At 40.5% G+C, this 17489-nt stretch overlaps 1 protein-coding gene across 3 annotated transcripts in view; it reads right to left on the reverse strand.

Annotated features, from left to right (window-relative positions):
- RASGEF1A (RasGEF domain family member 1A) overlaps positions 1-17489 on the reverse strand; it is a 325383-nt gene that overhangs the window by 25842 nt on the left and 282052 nt on the right. For all 3 annotated transcript variants that reach the window (XM_042457796.1, XM_042457797.1, XM_042457798.1), the window contains one exon: positions 12130-12309. In XM_042457796.1, coding sequence (XP_042313730.1) covers positions 12130-12309 — 180 coding nt within the window. The remainder of the gene's footprint in view (positions 1-12129; positions 12310-17489) is intronic.

Raw genomic sequence — 17489 nt, forward strand, 5'->3', positions numbered from 1 at the left:
AAGGTAAGAGTATAATCTGTCCTGGAAGCACCGATCCACTTCTGTTCTCTCATCCATCCACCCTTTATTGTGAACACAAGCAGTTATGCTTCCTGGAATATTGTATAGTGGGCCCTTCCTTTACATGGGGAAATCCATTCCGGATCCCCCCTCCATAGGGGAAAAAATGTGTATGCTCGAGCCCCATTAAAAACAATGGGGCTCATGCATGTGGTGTGGTGCAGCATACACACCATTATTTCCTCCTGGGCGTGGCTTCAGCATAAATTGAAAGCCGTGTATTGCGCAGGTGCACTGTAAGTTCTTTGGTATTGTTTTCCTTTGCTTCATCCTGTAGATCCTTTGTTTCATGGCCCTACATTTTACCCTTGACTTATCCATGGGTCATATCAAAATCCATAATTTTGGCCCCAGACCTGCCCTTGATTTATATATGTGGTCGACTTATAGTCGGGTGTATATGGTATTGTGTGCATATGTAGGCAATTCTGCAATTGTTGTTGCTGCTGTGTGCCTTCAAGTAGTTTCTGACTTATGGTGACCCTAAGGTAAACCTATTACAGGGTTTTCTTGGCAAGATTTCTTTGGAGGGGGGTTGCCACAGCCATCCTCTGAGGCTGAGAGTGTGTGACTTGCCCATGATCACCCAGTGAGTTTCCATGGCTGAGCACAAGTTCTAGAGTCATAGTCCAATTATCAAACTACTACACCATGCTGGTTTCAATTCTGGAATACCCCATTTAATTTTATTTACCCTACCATTGTACAGATAATTGTTCTCAAATAACCTTTTCAGAAATGCATCATATGGTGTGCTAGTATCATTGCTCAACATAGCATATAGTCTCCATTCACCAGCCCTCACATGTTATGCCTTCCTGACTTCTTGTCTCTCAGTGACTGTTTATCCTTTGGTCTTGTGGTCAAAGCCACAAGATGACTCTCATGGGATGATTTCTTCAGCCTCCTGCCTTCAAATGGTAGAAGATAAGATTTACTATTTCCCCAAAAGTTCCTGCAGTTGCATAGAGCAGTAGAAGAAAACAATAGTTGCAAAAAGTTTTCTCTGTCTTTGTCACATTTTCAGCTTTGGCATAAATTCAGAAATTCCTGCTAATCAGGGGGGAAAGTGGGTAGAAGATAATCTTAAAGTAAACTCATGCAAGTAGATTTGACTGCTCTACCTCTCACTTTCACAGGCAAAACCTATGTCAGGTATCCCAGCAAAGACTAGGGCCCGAATTCTATTGGTGCTCTGGACTAGGGAACAGCCACTGATTCGGATTTACATAAATTTAAACCATTTCACAATAGATTCATTGGGTTTACTTAAAGTGGCAATACCAACAGGATTCAGGCCCAGGAACGATAATCTATACTTGTTGCATTGCTTTGAGAAAAAATAACCAGAAGTGTTCCTCCTACTACTCTGCTGTGACAGTTCCTGTTATTCCATTAATCTCATCCTCAGCAGGTTCCATGTGACAAAAAACATGGACAAATGAAGTCCTAAAAGGGGACTTAATTTCCAATTAGAACTTTTTGGATTTTTTCTCTCTGTACATATACATTCTGTGCCTTACATCCATTACATAGTCTAGGAAATGATAGCCAAGCAAATGCATCACAGATTTTATGAAAATATTGACATCCTGGCTTTCTGATTGACAACAGGCCAACATGGAAATTAACACACAATAAATATAAGAAAATGTGTTATTGATTTATGAATTACATTAGTGTTTTGCTTCTCCACTGAGGAATACAGAAAGTCTGGAGAATGAAACAAGCTGTTGATGTTAATTATGTGAATTACAATTGTTACAAATTTTAAACCAGAACAAAAAGAATTTTCCCCTTCAACACAAATTCAGTGAAACTTTGGGATATTTTCCCTAAAAGACAGGAGAGAGAACATTTTCATTTGGTATGTTGTTCTGTCTTCCCTTAACACCTCCTCTATCATACTCTGTTCATGGAGGTTCAATGAAGGCTGCAAGTAATGGAAGCATTATTATTATCATTATATTGTAATACCACACTTCCCCCTACTCCCCACCTTCAACTCCATCCACACTGCAGAAATAATCCAGTCTGACACTGCTTTAACTGCCATGGCTCAAAGCTATGGAATTCAGGGAACTGTACCTTTGTGACACCTTTAAGCTTTCTTTGAAAGAGAGCTCTAGTGCCACAAGAAACTGCAATTCTATAGCATGCCACCATGGCAGTTAAAGCAGCATCAAACTGGATTATTCTTGTAGTGCAGATGCAGCATAGAGTTCAGGATGGCTTACAAAGCAGAGACAGCTTTAAAATTTATACCATACACAAATTTAAAATATATTTAACAACAGAATCAAAAGCAGTTACAAGCAAAACCATTATAAAGAAAACAGCAAGCAAACAGTATAGCATTATTTTGAAAGGTCCTTTCTGCCTCTGAAATCAACCATCAAAGGCCTAAAGAAACAAAAAGCTCTTCATCTGCCTACAAAGGAACAGGAGGTAGCGTGCCAGTCTTAACTTTTCTAGGAAGGCGATTCCAGAGTCTGGGAGCAGCTATAAAGGCCTCTCTCACATTCCCACCACATGTACCTATGAGAGTTGTGGGACAGTGCGAAGAGCCTCCCTAGAAGATCTGAAGCATACACAACCTTATATAGGAGAATATGGTTATACATATAACCTCCACCCAAGCCGTACAGGGCTCGTTACAGCATAACCAGCACTTTGATGTGTGAAGCATGATGGACAGCAACGTGAACCAAAGTGAAATAAAGAAGAACAAAACTCCCCTTTCTTTGAATATTATTACGGATGATCAACTGTTTCACTGTGATGAACAATCATCTATTAATTAACTGTATAGGGACAACAAAAGGGGCTTGCCTTTTAGGGCAGTTATAATGTTGACAGAGGAAACAGCTGTCATCCAGTTGGTAAATTATGATGGCATATATCAGATTTAGACCACTGAAACTTATTTTTATGGTTGCTGCATAGGGTGACATTTTTGTCCCGACCACACAGTGACCAAAATCCTACTCCCCAAAAGACCCTCACCTTGTACACAACACAACCTGCACCCAACACAGCCATTTCCATGTTGTTGGAGAATGGAGGAATGAGCTGTAGAGGAATGCGCTGTAGTTGGATGTGCTGAGAGGAACATTTTCAGAGATGTCTAAAGGTTCTTATGAACTCTCTGCAGATGATGCCTTTGAACTACATCCAGCTACAAGAAAATAGTTGGAAGTGTCCCTGCTCATCCTCCCAAACTCTGACAACATTGAAATTGCCATATTGGGGGTTTGCACTGCTTACAAGGTGAGCTTTTGCGGCAGGGTTAGTGTCAGGAGACACATGCTGATTCCAGCCTAGATTGTTTAGTGGTAGAAAGTTATACATTTATTATTATTATGAGTTTCTTGTTAAGATAAGTCACAAGCTTTGGCCACAGACAGGAGACTCATCCTCCGGTCTGCTTCCATGGAGATTGCCAAACTTGATGTGACAAGTTACTGATATAGCTGACAGAAACAAGACAAGAGAGTAGAGTTGCGCATTCCTGAGTGATTCACTCCTTTTCCTGTTCATTTCCTTTGCAGGCGAGTTCTTAGTATGGAACCAATGTGCAATGTACAAGAATCAGGCTGCCACTTAAAATAAAAGCCCCAGCTGTGTCCCTTCTTCCCTTCCACAATGCTCTGTTCAATTTATGACACTTGTTGACATTTCAGTGTGCATTTTTCCACTTTATATCTCTGGTAGGTCAATGAAAAATACGTACACTGTAGTGCTGTGAAACAAACATTATGCATTATCCATGTTTCCTGGTTCCAATTTAATTGAACCTAGATAGCAGGTCATGCACATCCTGGAGCCTGGACTGGCTGACTCTCAGCTCCTTCAATGTCCTGGAGGGCCACAGTATCCTAGACTCCTAGTCACTTATGAAGCAATTTTAGGGAAAGGGTTTTTGAGGTTTCTGGGTGGGGAATACTCCAAAGCAGAATGTTTTATTTTTTTAAAAGGTTTTTTCCCCCCAACCAATTTTTAGGGGGTTGTTCTGGAGCAAGTCCCAAATTCAAACTAGATCCCTCAAGGTCTGCAAATAACCTATGAGCCACACAGCTCCTACTCTTGCTACAGATGGTGCTTGATAATATTTCCTTGCACCTGAATTCCAAAGTGTTTTGAATCCTAGTTTTGAGGGAAAAGCAAAAGGTTTTCACTTGACAAGATTATCTAAGTTATGTCTGAATGTCAAGGACAGTGCTCATCTCTGCTACTAAGCCAAAGAGCCAGCATTGTCAAAGATGACTCCATAGTCATGTGGTCAGCATGATTGCACAGAACACTTTCACCTTCCCAATGAAGTGGTACCTTTTGCTAGGTGGCGGAAGCTGGGAATAGTGATGAGAGCTCACTCCATCAAGTGCCACTTGGACCTTGAACTGCCAACCTGCTGATCTTGCAATCATCAGAGTCAGCATCTTAATACTGAAGATAACCTGTTAATACTGGTGATGGGACAATTCCTCTTTATTGATGGGATAATCACAGGATAAGTGCCATGTGTCTGATATAAGGATAGAAGCATGGCACATCATTCTCACCCTTTTCCTGTCATTATCCACCTCCTGCCTGATAATCTCCTGTGTTTAGTATAGAGTGTGGAAAATGGAGACAGAACCGGGAAATGTTAAGATAGTGAAAGTCACAATGCAGCAGTCCTGAATACAGTCATGTGTTCAGCAGCTCCTGGAGCAATGTCACTGAGGCCTTGAAAGATACCTCTCTCCCACAGAGTCCTGGTGCTGGTCAAGTTTTGATAGAAAAAATTTTGGAGTGGTAGAGGACACTCTGTAGAGACTATAGCAGCCATTCTAAAGCTGCCTACAGCTTTTATTAAAAAGTTTGTTTTCAAGGATCTGAGATTCCTCTTTTCACCCCATAGCAGAGGGACCAGGCCCTCAGGGAACAGGAAAATCCACAAAGCTTTTACTCTGATAGCTTCAAAAGCAAGTGGAAGAGGAAGCAAAGATAAACTAGTGAAGAAAAGCTTTCAATAATACAATGGACCCTTGTTATACGCTGGAGTTTGGTTCCAAGATTCCCCGTGGATAACAAAATCCATGGATACTCAAGTCCCATTAAATATAATGACAAAGCAAAATGGTATCTCTTACAAAAAATGGAAAATCAAGGTTTGATATTTGAAATTTATACTTTTTTTAACATTTTCAAACCATGGATGCTTGAATCCGTGTATAAAAAATCCATGTATAAGAAGGGCTGACTGTATATGAACGGAATGAAGGAGGCTTAAGCAGTGATCCTTGATTTGAGAACACAGTGTTACAAGTGCTCCAATTATTTTAATTGATGAAACCTTTGGGAGTATTGCAGGGATCTAACACATAGATAAATGGATAGTATATGAATGCCCTTTTCAGGTAATGTGCCAACCAGGATTTGCTTTGTGGCATCTCTGTTCCATTCCTGGAACTAAAAAAAATTTGAGAAACTGCAAAAAGTGTTTTTTCCCCTTCATTCCACTGGTGAAAACATGACCTATGTTGTGCAAGAATGAGCTGCCTTTGCTAAGTGTAATCACAAAGAAGCTGACATGTAAGCAGCACTGTCCTGTCAATGACCCTTCTTCCAACAAGCTAGGTCACATTCTTTTGAGGGCATCAAATTATAATCCAGTCCTGCACACTAATTCTAGTTTAGGTTTCCATTCTGAAATGTCTGGATCAAGCACAACATTGTTATCTGAAGCAATTCTGAGATAACTCAAATCAGAATATTGGCTTTTCAAAGACTGCAGTGTAAAAAAGCCATTGAAAAGAAAGATTCTTCTGTCAGAGTCCCACATTTCCACTTTCATCATAGAGAGATTTCCCGAGCTGTCAGACTACTAGGCTTAATGGGGAAATGATGAAAATCTTTTAAACTATGTTTTGTTTTATTTTTCTTTGAAATAGTGTATTAGCCAGCATCTTTGCAAAGAAAATTAAAAAGGGTTTCTGCAGTGTACACCCAGAAGGCATAAGGCATAATGATATACAAACAAAGAAAAGATATTAATTTGAAAGATAAGACTATGTCCAGTCCAGCTTTAGATAGATAGATAGATAGATAGATAGATGGTTTCTGGGAAAACTTTTCTTGTCAAATGTTTAGCTTAACATGTTTTTTGTATGTACACTTTTTTGAATGTGTGAATATAAAGTCGTTTTTCAAATAATGTGCTGAAAGTATCTGCTCAATTTTTGCGTCTTTTATTGTCTGTCCCCCTGCTACCATCTGCAGCTCAGTCCAGTAATACTAGTACAGTTAGTAGCAATTTTAGTTCTTTACTTTACAATTATATACACCAGTGTTTACTTTTTCCTGTGAGGTGTTCCACACTGAGATCAATAAATGTTTCCATCACAAATTCCTCTTACATCTGAGGAAGTAGACCAAGTCCACAAAAACTTACGCTACATCTTTTTTTGCACACCTAGGCCTGTTACAGACTGCCAAAATAAAGCTGCTTCGGGTCTCTTTGGAGGTATGCTATTTAAATGATGCATGCATCCTAAGAATCCGGAAGCTGCACCAAAAGCTGCACTCCGGTGCCTAAGAATGGAGTGTGGCTTTGGCGTGACCTTCGGACTCTTAGGACCCATGCATCATTTAAATAGCATACCTCCAAAGAGACCCGAAGTAGCTTTATTTTGCAAGTCTGTAACAGGCCCTAGTCTTAAAGGTGATACAAAAGCCCTTTGCATACAAATTACTTCATAGTTAGTTTGTATTCCCATTTTCTTATGGCCAGATTTGTAAGGCAAGGAGACACATATGGGTCAGTCCTCAGGCATTCAAGGCAAAGAATGTATATTTGAAGTAAATGTGTTCATACAAATAAAAAAATGTAGCATTCAAATATCACAAAAGCTGAATGAGGAGGAATGAAGTAGCTATCTAGACCTCCTTCAGCTTGTGTGGGGTAGCTTTTAGAACATTTGTAGGGAACCCTTGACCCTCCAGATATTCTGGATTACCACTATCACCTTTAGTCATGCTGATGGGAGCTGTAGGCCAAAACATCTGGTTCTCTATGTGATTTATTTTGGGTTTTTTGGGAGATGTGTTCCAATTCCCATTCAACCATGAAGCTTAATAATTATGATGGGCAACTTACTATCTTGTAACCAAAATTAGAGACAAGGATGTTGTGAGGTTAAAATCTTGCTCTAGGCTTTTTTGTGGAATGGTGAGATTATTTAAATAAAAATAGAATGGAAAACTGGTCAAGTCTGCTTCTGATCTGTGGCAATGTAGTGTACTGTACAATGACTGGAAAGTGTCCCTGTATATAATCCCATTTCTTCCTTAACTTACCCTGTGCAGGTTTCTATGTGGAGACATTTTCCCGTGAGCAAATTAGTTTGCTGCATACAGGGGGAAGTAATGTTCTTCTTTGGAAAGATGGGCACATATGTTCTTCATAATGTTAAATGGAACACTGAAGTTATCATACTTAAAACATTGAAGGATGTGTTTAAAGAGTAAGGTGCACCACCTCCAAATTCAGGCAGGCACGACAGTATTCATACCTCTGTCCATATAGTCTCTCTGTATTGTGAAATAGTATAGGCAATATTATCTAAGTGGATGATTAGAAAAGCTTTTTATCAGTTGTTGTGTACCTTCAATTTGTTTTTGACTTATGCCGATCTTAATGTAAATTTATCTCAGGGTTTTCTTGGCCAGATTTGATTGGGCGGGGGTTGTTTTTGCATCCCTCTGAGGTTAAGAGAGTATGACTTGTCCAAAGTCACCCAGTGGGTTTCCATGGCTAAGTGGGGATTCAAACCCTGCTCCCCTGAGTCTCAATCCAATGTTCAAATCAATGTAACATGCTAACTCTTCTTTCACTAGAACTCTACAAAAATAAATTGCTATACCAACTTACAAATGATTACAACAAGGCAACACTACACACCCACTCACTGTTACAAAACACAACATTATGCTAGTGATGCACACAGATATCTTGGTGCTGTCAATGATTATGATGTGGGTGTTGATTTTTGCCCCTCATTTACCCCTACAGAAACCAGCCTCTCTAGAACAGGGACAGACAATTATGAACCCAGTCCATCATCTGTCCTATTTCCACAGATCATCTGATCCCATAGATGTCCCCTCCTTCTTTAATTATGCATTTTCAGGGATGGTTAGTGAACTCCAAAAAACTAGGCGTGTATTGCATCCCCTTTAGCTACACTGCTCCCATCACTATACACCTTGGTTCAGTTCACCCAAAATACCTCCTGCCTGTTCCTCCACAACCTTCTCAATTGCCAGATGTGATAACCAGAGGAAAGCTTCACATTCATTGTTATTATCTGTATGAGTATCAGATACTGAGGACAAACAGGAGATTGTTAGAGGCTCTTTTCATGCTTGCAAGTTCACCAGGGGCATTTGGCCGACTGCTCTAGAAACAAAATGGCAGAATATATCAAGAAAAATGAAGTGATCTGGCAAACAGCATAAGTACAAGACAGAAGTATCGGCTCTGAACACCAAAGGACTCCTCTTTCCCTACGCTGCTATTGCAACACAATACCCACTTTATAGAAGGCAAACTAGTAAGGCTAAGAGACAAAGGATTTAACACTACAAACTGGAACCAGGGCAGGGATTAATTTGGCTAAATGCCAACTGGTCCCACCAATAATCTCCCCTACAATGAGTTTCCCCTGGGTCATTTTCTAATTCCAGATTCCTTACATCAGTTCATTATCTTTACCAGTTCATTTACCATGTAAAGTTGTGCATCAGGACCTGGAGGGAAGCAGCTGATGGCCCTATTTTAGTGGGCTGTGATTAAGACAATTTGAATGTCATTTTTAAAGAACAAGCCAAAATGTACGTTACAATGGGAGTACACTTGACTACTGCATTCCTCTGAGTTCCTTGCCCTTAAAAGGGGCAAACTCAAAGCAGCTTTTGAATAATGTTGATGTATAAACTTAGAAATGGCTTGAGTTGAAAAAACAATGTGGACACTTTTTTAAAAAAAGAGGCCAAAATTCACTTTCAAGATGGGCAATGATCATATTTTCAAGTATATCTGTGGCTAAGAGGCTTTACTTTTGCAAATAAAATAAGGTAAAATAAAACAATGAGACCATACCAACAAAAGGCTGCCGTCTTTATAAAAATGCTTCAACAGCAACATGACCACACAGACTGGGAAGTTCTGGGAGATGTGGTCCAAAAAGGAACTTTTTGAATCTCTGTATGCTGTTCCTTTCAGTAGATTCATATGCATAAAAAAAAAGAGAGAAGAGACTCTCCTAACTACCACAAGGAAACCAGGGACAGTTATCCATTATTAGCTAATTCAAAATGTCTTGCTAAAGCCACCAGCCAGCCTCCTGTTATAAATTTCTACAAGCTGCCAAATCTACAGACACTGCTAGTAAGAGCTGTCCCCAAAACACAAGCCAACAATCCTGGATCATACTGCTAATTCCAAGTGGGGCATCACCTATACATATCTTGTCAGTGTTTGGAACTGAAATGTCCTATATTATTAGTATTTTAGGGGGGGAAATTGGATTCACAGACTGCACAAGTATCACATGGTCTGAACATCATCATCCATTTTGGAACACTGCATCCTTTACGTTCTTAGCAGTTCACTATTGTTTTAAGCAGCTGAAGAAGGCGGAAACTGGAACATCTTGCTAAGGCCTGTTACAGACTGCCAAAATAAAGCTGCTTCGGGTCTCTTTGGAGGTATGCTGTTTAAATGATGCATGCATCCTAAGAATCCAGAAGCTGCACCAAAGCTGCACTCCAGTGCTTAGGAATGGAGTGTGGCTATGGCGCGACCTCCGGACTCTTAGGACCCATGCATCATTTAAACAGCATACCTCCAAAGAGACCCAAAGCAGCTTTATTTTGGCAGTCTGTAACAGGCCTAAGTATCTGAATAGTTTTGTTTCTTAATCTAACAGACACATAGAAGGAAGATATACAAATGCTATTGGACTTTCTCTCAGATTGTAGGAATTCTTGCTCCATACTAAAATCAAAATCCATGAATACATGGAGAAACACATATGTCAGGGAGAATGCTTGACTACTTTCCCCAATGTTTAAGTTCATGTGCAGGGGAAAGCCTATGAACATTCAGCTTAGAAAATGACCTGAGGAGGAAGAGAACTGCCATCATTGGAGACTGCTGATCAAATGTTTCAGTTTTAAGCCCAGGGCCTGTTCACACCAGATGGTGATCTTCTTTCAAACTGCAGGCAGCACTCACATGGAATACCATTTGTGTAAACCAGTATGCCCACATGAAGGCTGCACATGCAGCTGCCATGATTTTTGTGACTGCACTGGCATTTATTCCAAGCTTCCCCAATTATATAAACAAAATGGGAAGAAACCTTTAACTTTGGCTTTGAAAATTATGCCCTATTTCATTTTCAGAAGCTGACAGAAATTTGCAAAATGGGGAAAAACATAAAACAATTTAAGATGTTACAAAAAGAGACACTGAGTGCAAAAAAAAAATCAAAAGACTGAAGCAGAGTCTTATAGTTCCTAACTTGTTGCTAAGAGACATGTTCAATTAAAGGAGTGAAACAGAGTCAGAGCAAGTAAATGAGAGACTAAAATAGTAACTGTTACTTAAAGACCAAGAATGTGGCGATATCTTTGGGGAGAAAGCAAAAAAATTTTTCCCTTCAGCTCATCCTTCTCAATCTGAAATGTTTTGTTTGCCTGAATATTTGCCTAAATGATTGCTTGCAATGGGTATCAAGGGTTGCACTTAAATACACTTCAATATTAACCTCCTGAAAACTGTCGTGTTTGAGCACACACATCTCCTTGAGTGTAAACAAGCCTCTATAGAACAACATATACCACCTCTCTTTCTTTCCAACCAATCTGCCTTGCAGCTTTCCTGACACCATCGCCAAAGAAAGGAAATATTTCAATATGCTCTAAGTAGATCTCTCTATGTGTTTTCTTTCTGTGCCCATCCAGAAAGTGTTCTCTCTCTTTTTGCTTTTGAAGAGGGAGGACTGAGAGGAAAGGTCCACCATAGTCCAGTAAAAGCAGGGTGAAAAACTCAATTCTGATCTGACTCAACGTACAATGGAATTTTTTAAATAATTGCTGCAGGGGGATGAAATGGGATGTAGCATTCTGACTCTCTCACCTTTGAGGTTTACTCCATCCCTAGATGCTGACATGAACAGAGTCTACTGAGTGACTTGAAGAAAAAGGCACTTTCCTGCTGTTTTGCATGTATTTAACGCTCAAGAAATAATAGAGGAAATGGATTTGGTAGCATCAAATGGATGAGTTACCTTCTGGTGTCTACAAATCCTTGGAAACTGCCTGTCTACCAAGTGCAACGCAATTACAGTTTGGTGCAGTTTGTTTTATAGGCTGGTTTCTAAGTACCTTTTCTCATTTATTTGACAAAAGCTGAATATTTCTGACATTCTCTTCTCAGGGTTTTGGGCTGTAATCCATTGATTGTCAGATTTATGGTGGGAGAGAGCGGGGGAAGAATGTATTTTAAAAGGCGATGCAGGTTGATTCTAAAATAAGGGGCCATGCTGAACTGAGATATGTTACATTAACTGACATTTCTCTCTGCCCCAATCTAAAAGGATCAAGGTGCTACTGTAAATATTATTAATCATAACAGTAGTATACAAACCAGTGTACCTACGCTACTACTGCTAAGCTATACTAAAAAAGTAAGGTAAAGGTATTCCCTGTTGACAAGGTTGTCAAGTCATGTCCGACCATAGCGGGTGGTGTTCATCTCCGTTACTAAGCTGAAGAGCCAGCTTTGTCAGAGACTGTTCTGTGATCATGTCGCCAGCATGGTTGTACAGAACACTGTTCTGTGCCTCAGCCTAATATATGTGTGTATGTATGTGTTTGCACTCTCCAACATATCTTAAATGAAAACACATTTTTAGGACAAGCTCTTTACTGTACATGAGAAAATAATTGCTTCTGCCTTCAAGGCCCTGTTCTAGGAAAACTCTAGCAAAACAAACAAGATTACAACCATCTACTTACATCTGGGTAATAGTCAGTGGTAGGTACCAGGCGTTCAATCAGAGCCTCCAGTGATCCAGAGATGAGATTCCCATCTTGATAAACAGGATCTCCACTTCGCTCTCCTGTATCTGGCTGCACCTGCCCACTACATCCAGAACCAAGCATACTGGAAAATATTGGTGTCTGGGGCATACTTTCCTGCAAGAGTGGAAGAAAAAAATGGAAGCAATATGAGCCAATTAGAAAGGCTTGCTAATTTGTATCTGCATGGCTTTCTAGTTAAACAATAACAACACTTGTCTAGGTTCACTAAAATCACTGGAGTTACGCACAACTAGCTCTGCATACCATCTGGCTGTACTGAACATTTGAGTTTAACACAGTCTGTTCTACAGAACAAGAGTTTAGAATCCCAGAAAGGTACAAAAAGCTTTTGGTTTGATTTTAAATTAAACATACTCTCATAACTTTACACTACACATAATGTCAGGATGACATTGATTATGATATTGTGTCTATCTAGTGGTTATTCTGACAGAAGAGCAAACCACTTCCTTTCCTGCCATTTCCAACAGTTCAAATGTTGCTCAACGACAACAACAAAAACATAGCCGAGTCAATCATGTGCAAGACCCTCTACAGTAATGTCAGCAAAGGAGTAGCTGAACACCTATGAACTAAAAACTCACAATTGAAAATCTTGGGAGAACAGAATCACTTTAAATTAATATGTGTAAACAGTGATTTACAGTGATAGCATTACATGGTTATGAGTTCCAAAGTAACAATGGTGGCCTTATGGTGGGTCATCATTGGTCTGCTCTCCCAGGTTTGGATCCTGTGAATCAGAACCACTGCTATTAATCTTACAGGGTAGAGAAGTTCATATGAGAGAAGGTGCTTCCCATGGCAAAAGCTGGACTCACTCAAGCTGTTTAGATGGACAATTAGCAGGAAATAATTTGGCATGTCTATTCCATATGTCAGATCAGCATGCATATTCTGCTCGATCTGGTTTCAGTCTTGACAGCAACACATTTCACTTGGCCTGTGCTTGGAAACACAAACAGTTCTAGAAGTGGCTGAAAATGTGTCTGCTGGGCTGGCTACCCCATCTGCCAACAGGCTGGCATATTGAGAAGGCAGTTGGCTTCTAGAACATAGAAGGCCCTGTTGCTGTGGCAATGCTATCGGCAGGTGCCATGGAACAGTACTGGGAACAGAGACAGTCGGGGGGGGGGGGGGGAGAGCAGTCAGTGAAAGGAGGCTGAGTCTGGCAGTTCTCTCTGTAGAGTTTGGCTTGAAGGAGGCAATGTGGAACCAAGGCCTGCCCCTGTGAAATAACAACATGGACCAGACTGCCTGCTTATTTCCAGCTACCTGGACTGTGTTCCATGATGGGTATGTGCAAACAGAAGCTTACACAACCCCATGTTTCTATTTTGCTTCAGGAAAGAATGATTATATTTGCTATATGGAGATTAGCAGAGATTAGCTCTTTCTTCTCCATTCTTCTAGCTATCAAACTGAAATGTGTGATGGACAATAACTGCCAATGAGTTTGTCTGCAAAGTAAATTTACATGTGAGGGGGGAAAAACACCCAACAATCAAGTTGCTAAGGTTTGCTTATAACACAGCTAATACTAAACATGAATGTCAAAGTGATTACACATCAGTTGCCCATATGATTTTTTAATAGGCCATGTTTACTGTCCTGTATTTTCAAGGTTGCTAAGTGGTATTTTAGGAGTAGCTGATAAGAGAAATGAGCAGAAGTCAACCCAGTGTCATTGCTTCTCTCAATTCATTCTATGTTGGCTATGGTCATCCTCCATGAGCACAATGGATTACACACACACACACACACAGAGAGAGAGAGAGAGAGAGAGAGAGAGAGAGCACTGTCTCTGGTGGGTTGTGCTGCAAGATTTCTTTCCCAAAATGCATGGATCCTTGAGGCAAACAGCAAAAAATATGACACCTTACTGCAGTGATTACTGAAATGGGTGATACCCCCTTGGGGGCAGTAGAGAGATCTAGAGAGGAGGTACGGGGGGAAAGGGGGTGGCAGGAAGGCTTCAGTCAAAGTACTAATGCACGATAGACAAGGGGAACTAGCGACCTTTAAGACCATGGTGGGTATGAGGGTTGCATAAAACCACTTTTCAGGGTCCCTTAAAACCATTGCACAGCCTCACTAATCACTTTGTGTTGTGGTGTCTCCCACTCTTCACTTGCCAATGCAAACTCACTCTCTTAGCATGTCTTTTGCTAGTAGGGTTGAGGGCAGTTGGGAAACTCTTGTGAGGCTTGGGTGCAGGGCATTGCTTCTGTGGCTCTGAGTAGCACCATTTTGGGACAGACCGCCAGAGCAAGGAGTTATTTGCAATTCCCTGTCTCTGCACTCCCTGCTCCTAAGTTCTTCTGTCCTTTCAGCTTTCTTTCCCATTCAAGTCTCTGCCTCCATCTTCACTTTCCTTTGGTTCTCTGAACCAACTCATTTTCCTTTCTTTAACCTCCATCCCTTTCTTTGACATTTTAGTACCACTTTCTCTAGACCCATCTTTTCTTGAATTCCTATTTCCCTGGCAACTTCTTTGTCTATTGGTTGCTCTGCTCTTCTCTAAGCTCTGAGCTGCTTACTCATAGCAGCCAGAGATGTTTCTGCCTTCTGTGACATGGTATGACTTGTCCTAAAAGGTACTAGATCTCCTCCATGACATCCTTTAGAAGAGTGATTCCAAAACTCTGGCCTTTTAGGTGTTTTGGACTTTGGCTCCCAGAATCCCAGACCATTGGCCAAAACTGGAGTCCAAAACATCTGGAGGACCAGAGTTTGGGAACCACTGCTTTAGAATTTCATCACACTTTATTCCAATACATGTACACAAAATTCCACCTGCCATGCTGCAGCAAAAGCAATGGGGCACACAATGTTCCATGCAAACTTGAGCAACACAGTTGATGCACTACCCCTTAGTCTCAACAATGGGATGAGAATTCATGGTGCTAGTCAATCTCAATTGATCTTTAGCATTTAGGCTCAAATAACACTTACTTTATCTTGCTAACTCTCTACCAATCTCTTCTCCCAATGTGGCCCAATCCAATATACAGAAGCCCAAAGAATTAAAAAAAAAACAAGCTTTGTTTGTGTTGGGCTGCTATACAAGGTCCTAAATGAATAACACAATTGTCGCTGCCTCTTAGAAGAAAAGGGTCCGAGGCAATAATATCACAAGTATTGTGATTTTATCCAATCACAATCCCTTCCTTTCCTTTGCTTAAAGGGAAGGAGACTATAGCAGGGGCAACTTTAATATGGTACTGTATTACAGTCCCATCTTGTAAAGTGTGGAGTAAGCATGGCACCACAGATCTACTTTGCTATATAAAGCAGCCAAACACTTTGTTCCCTTTTAAGGCAGATTCTTGCAAAACCATTCTTAAAATTTTCTCAGCTATTTGGGAGCTTGTCTAAATCAGCTCTGCCATTACTCCAACATTAAGGGATTTCGGTATGAAACAAAAATAAAAAAAGAAGACCTTCTAGGACAGAATCCTGCACAGCAGTTGTTATGAGTTAGAATATGGAATGTCCCTAATAGTAAACAACAGCATTTCTCCCACAGCCCAGGCCAGTATTTGTCATTTAAATGTTTTGAAGTGACTCATGTGAATCAAGAGAGGAGACAAAATGTACAGTATTTAATTGGCATGTAATGGAGAAATGAGACATGGCGATTCTATGCAAAAGTGCTTCCTTGCTAATGTTCCGTGTTATTTCATAGATATAGTCACAAGGCGTTATTAAAAGAGCACATGACAGCTTGACAAGTGGGCTGTTCCTCTGGGAGGGACACAGTGACATAAAAGGCAGCTTGGTTCTGCTGTTATGCACGTTATCTCTGGGTTTATTTTTTTTCCTTTTAAGGTACATTGTGGGAGTTTTGTATTTTTTTAAAAAATGAGCCACTAATGTACAGTGCCTGCTACTGGGTTGTTAACTGAGATGAATATTCAAACTGCAGGTTATGGAGTGAAATATTCCCTCTTCCATAATTCTAAAACTCAAACACTAACTGGCAAGAAAAGGACAAACAGAAGTATTTCTTCACATAGTACATACATATGGGATTCAATGCCACACATGTGTTGGCCATTAGCTGAGACAAAGTGGGACCTGAAACAAACACTGCAGTGCAGAGTGCTTCTCTTCAGATTGCCAGCTATTTTCTTTCCCAGGATGTTTTCTAACTCAATCCTGTTTTCCCACCCAAGCCTGAACAAATAACACAACATTTGTGGCCTGTGAGCAGGTTACCGTACAATATGTACACTTCTGAAAACCTTTATTTACTGCTCAACCTTCTCTCTTGTTCCTGGGAGACTAGATTTTTGGCTATTACCTTGTCAACACTCATTAGCTGACATAGATCTACTAATAACTCCTAGCTATACAAATGAAATTAAATTGTGTTAAGAGGTGGTAGGATACGTCTGTCCGCCAGCTGTCTGGGGGAAGAACTGTCGCCTTCACAACCTTACAGCTTCTCAAACCAAGAATCATGCTTGTTTCAGTGTTTTTTAGCTTGTCACTGAATTTAAGGAACACAGTTTGCAGGAAGAGCGACACAAACACAGCCTAGGGATGCATATGAAGTCCATGGGGCATGTGTTGCCCAGCAGTATCCCAGACGTACAAGTCTATCAAGAACGAGATCCCTAACCATGCATGCAGACCTGTAGACACAAGATATCACTAGGCTTTTCAGAAGCTGTGATGACACTTTAGGGATAAGAAGAGCCACATAAAATCCTCACTCCCTCTTGATGCAATCTCTCAACCCAGTGATAGTGTAGACATCATCCCAGGAATATGACTGGTCTAAGATCTTGACAGCTGTTGTACACAGTGCCTATTGTAAATACCACAGGAAGAAAAATGTTCCAGAAATCACAGGTCAGTAAGTCTATACAGACCTCTGCCCCCAAAGAAGGGAATGGGATCTTGTATGCCACCGCCAACACTGGTGCACATACTGGTCCCATCCCCTGACACCTGCACACCTGTAGCTAGGATAAAAGGAGAGACCACATTCATGCAGTTGATCAAGGGTAAGAGTTTAACTTTAGGGAAGCTTTGGTGCATCTTCTGGCCTCTTAAGATGCAAGTATCATTTAAACAGCATACCTCCAAAGTGACCTGAAACAGCTTTATTTTGGCCTGTCCCTTCAAGCCCTTAGTAACATTATGCGATGTAACTATATAACATTCCCACTCTGTTGCCTCACATCACCAACCAGCAGGATCAGAGAAATACATATAAAAATAACATCGTCAGGCAGTGTGTAACTTATGGGTGGCAAGAAGTA

The sequence above is a fragment of the Sceloporus undulatus genome, chromosome 3 (assembly GCF_019175285.1).
Source record: "Sceloporus undulatus isolate JIND9_A2432 ecotype Alabama chromosome 3, SceUnd_v1.1, whole genome shotgun sequence".
Taxonomy (NCBI): domain Eukaryota; kingdom Metazoa; phylum Chordata; class Lepidosauria; order Squamata; family Phrynosomatidae; genus Sceloporus; species Sceloporus undulatus.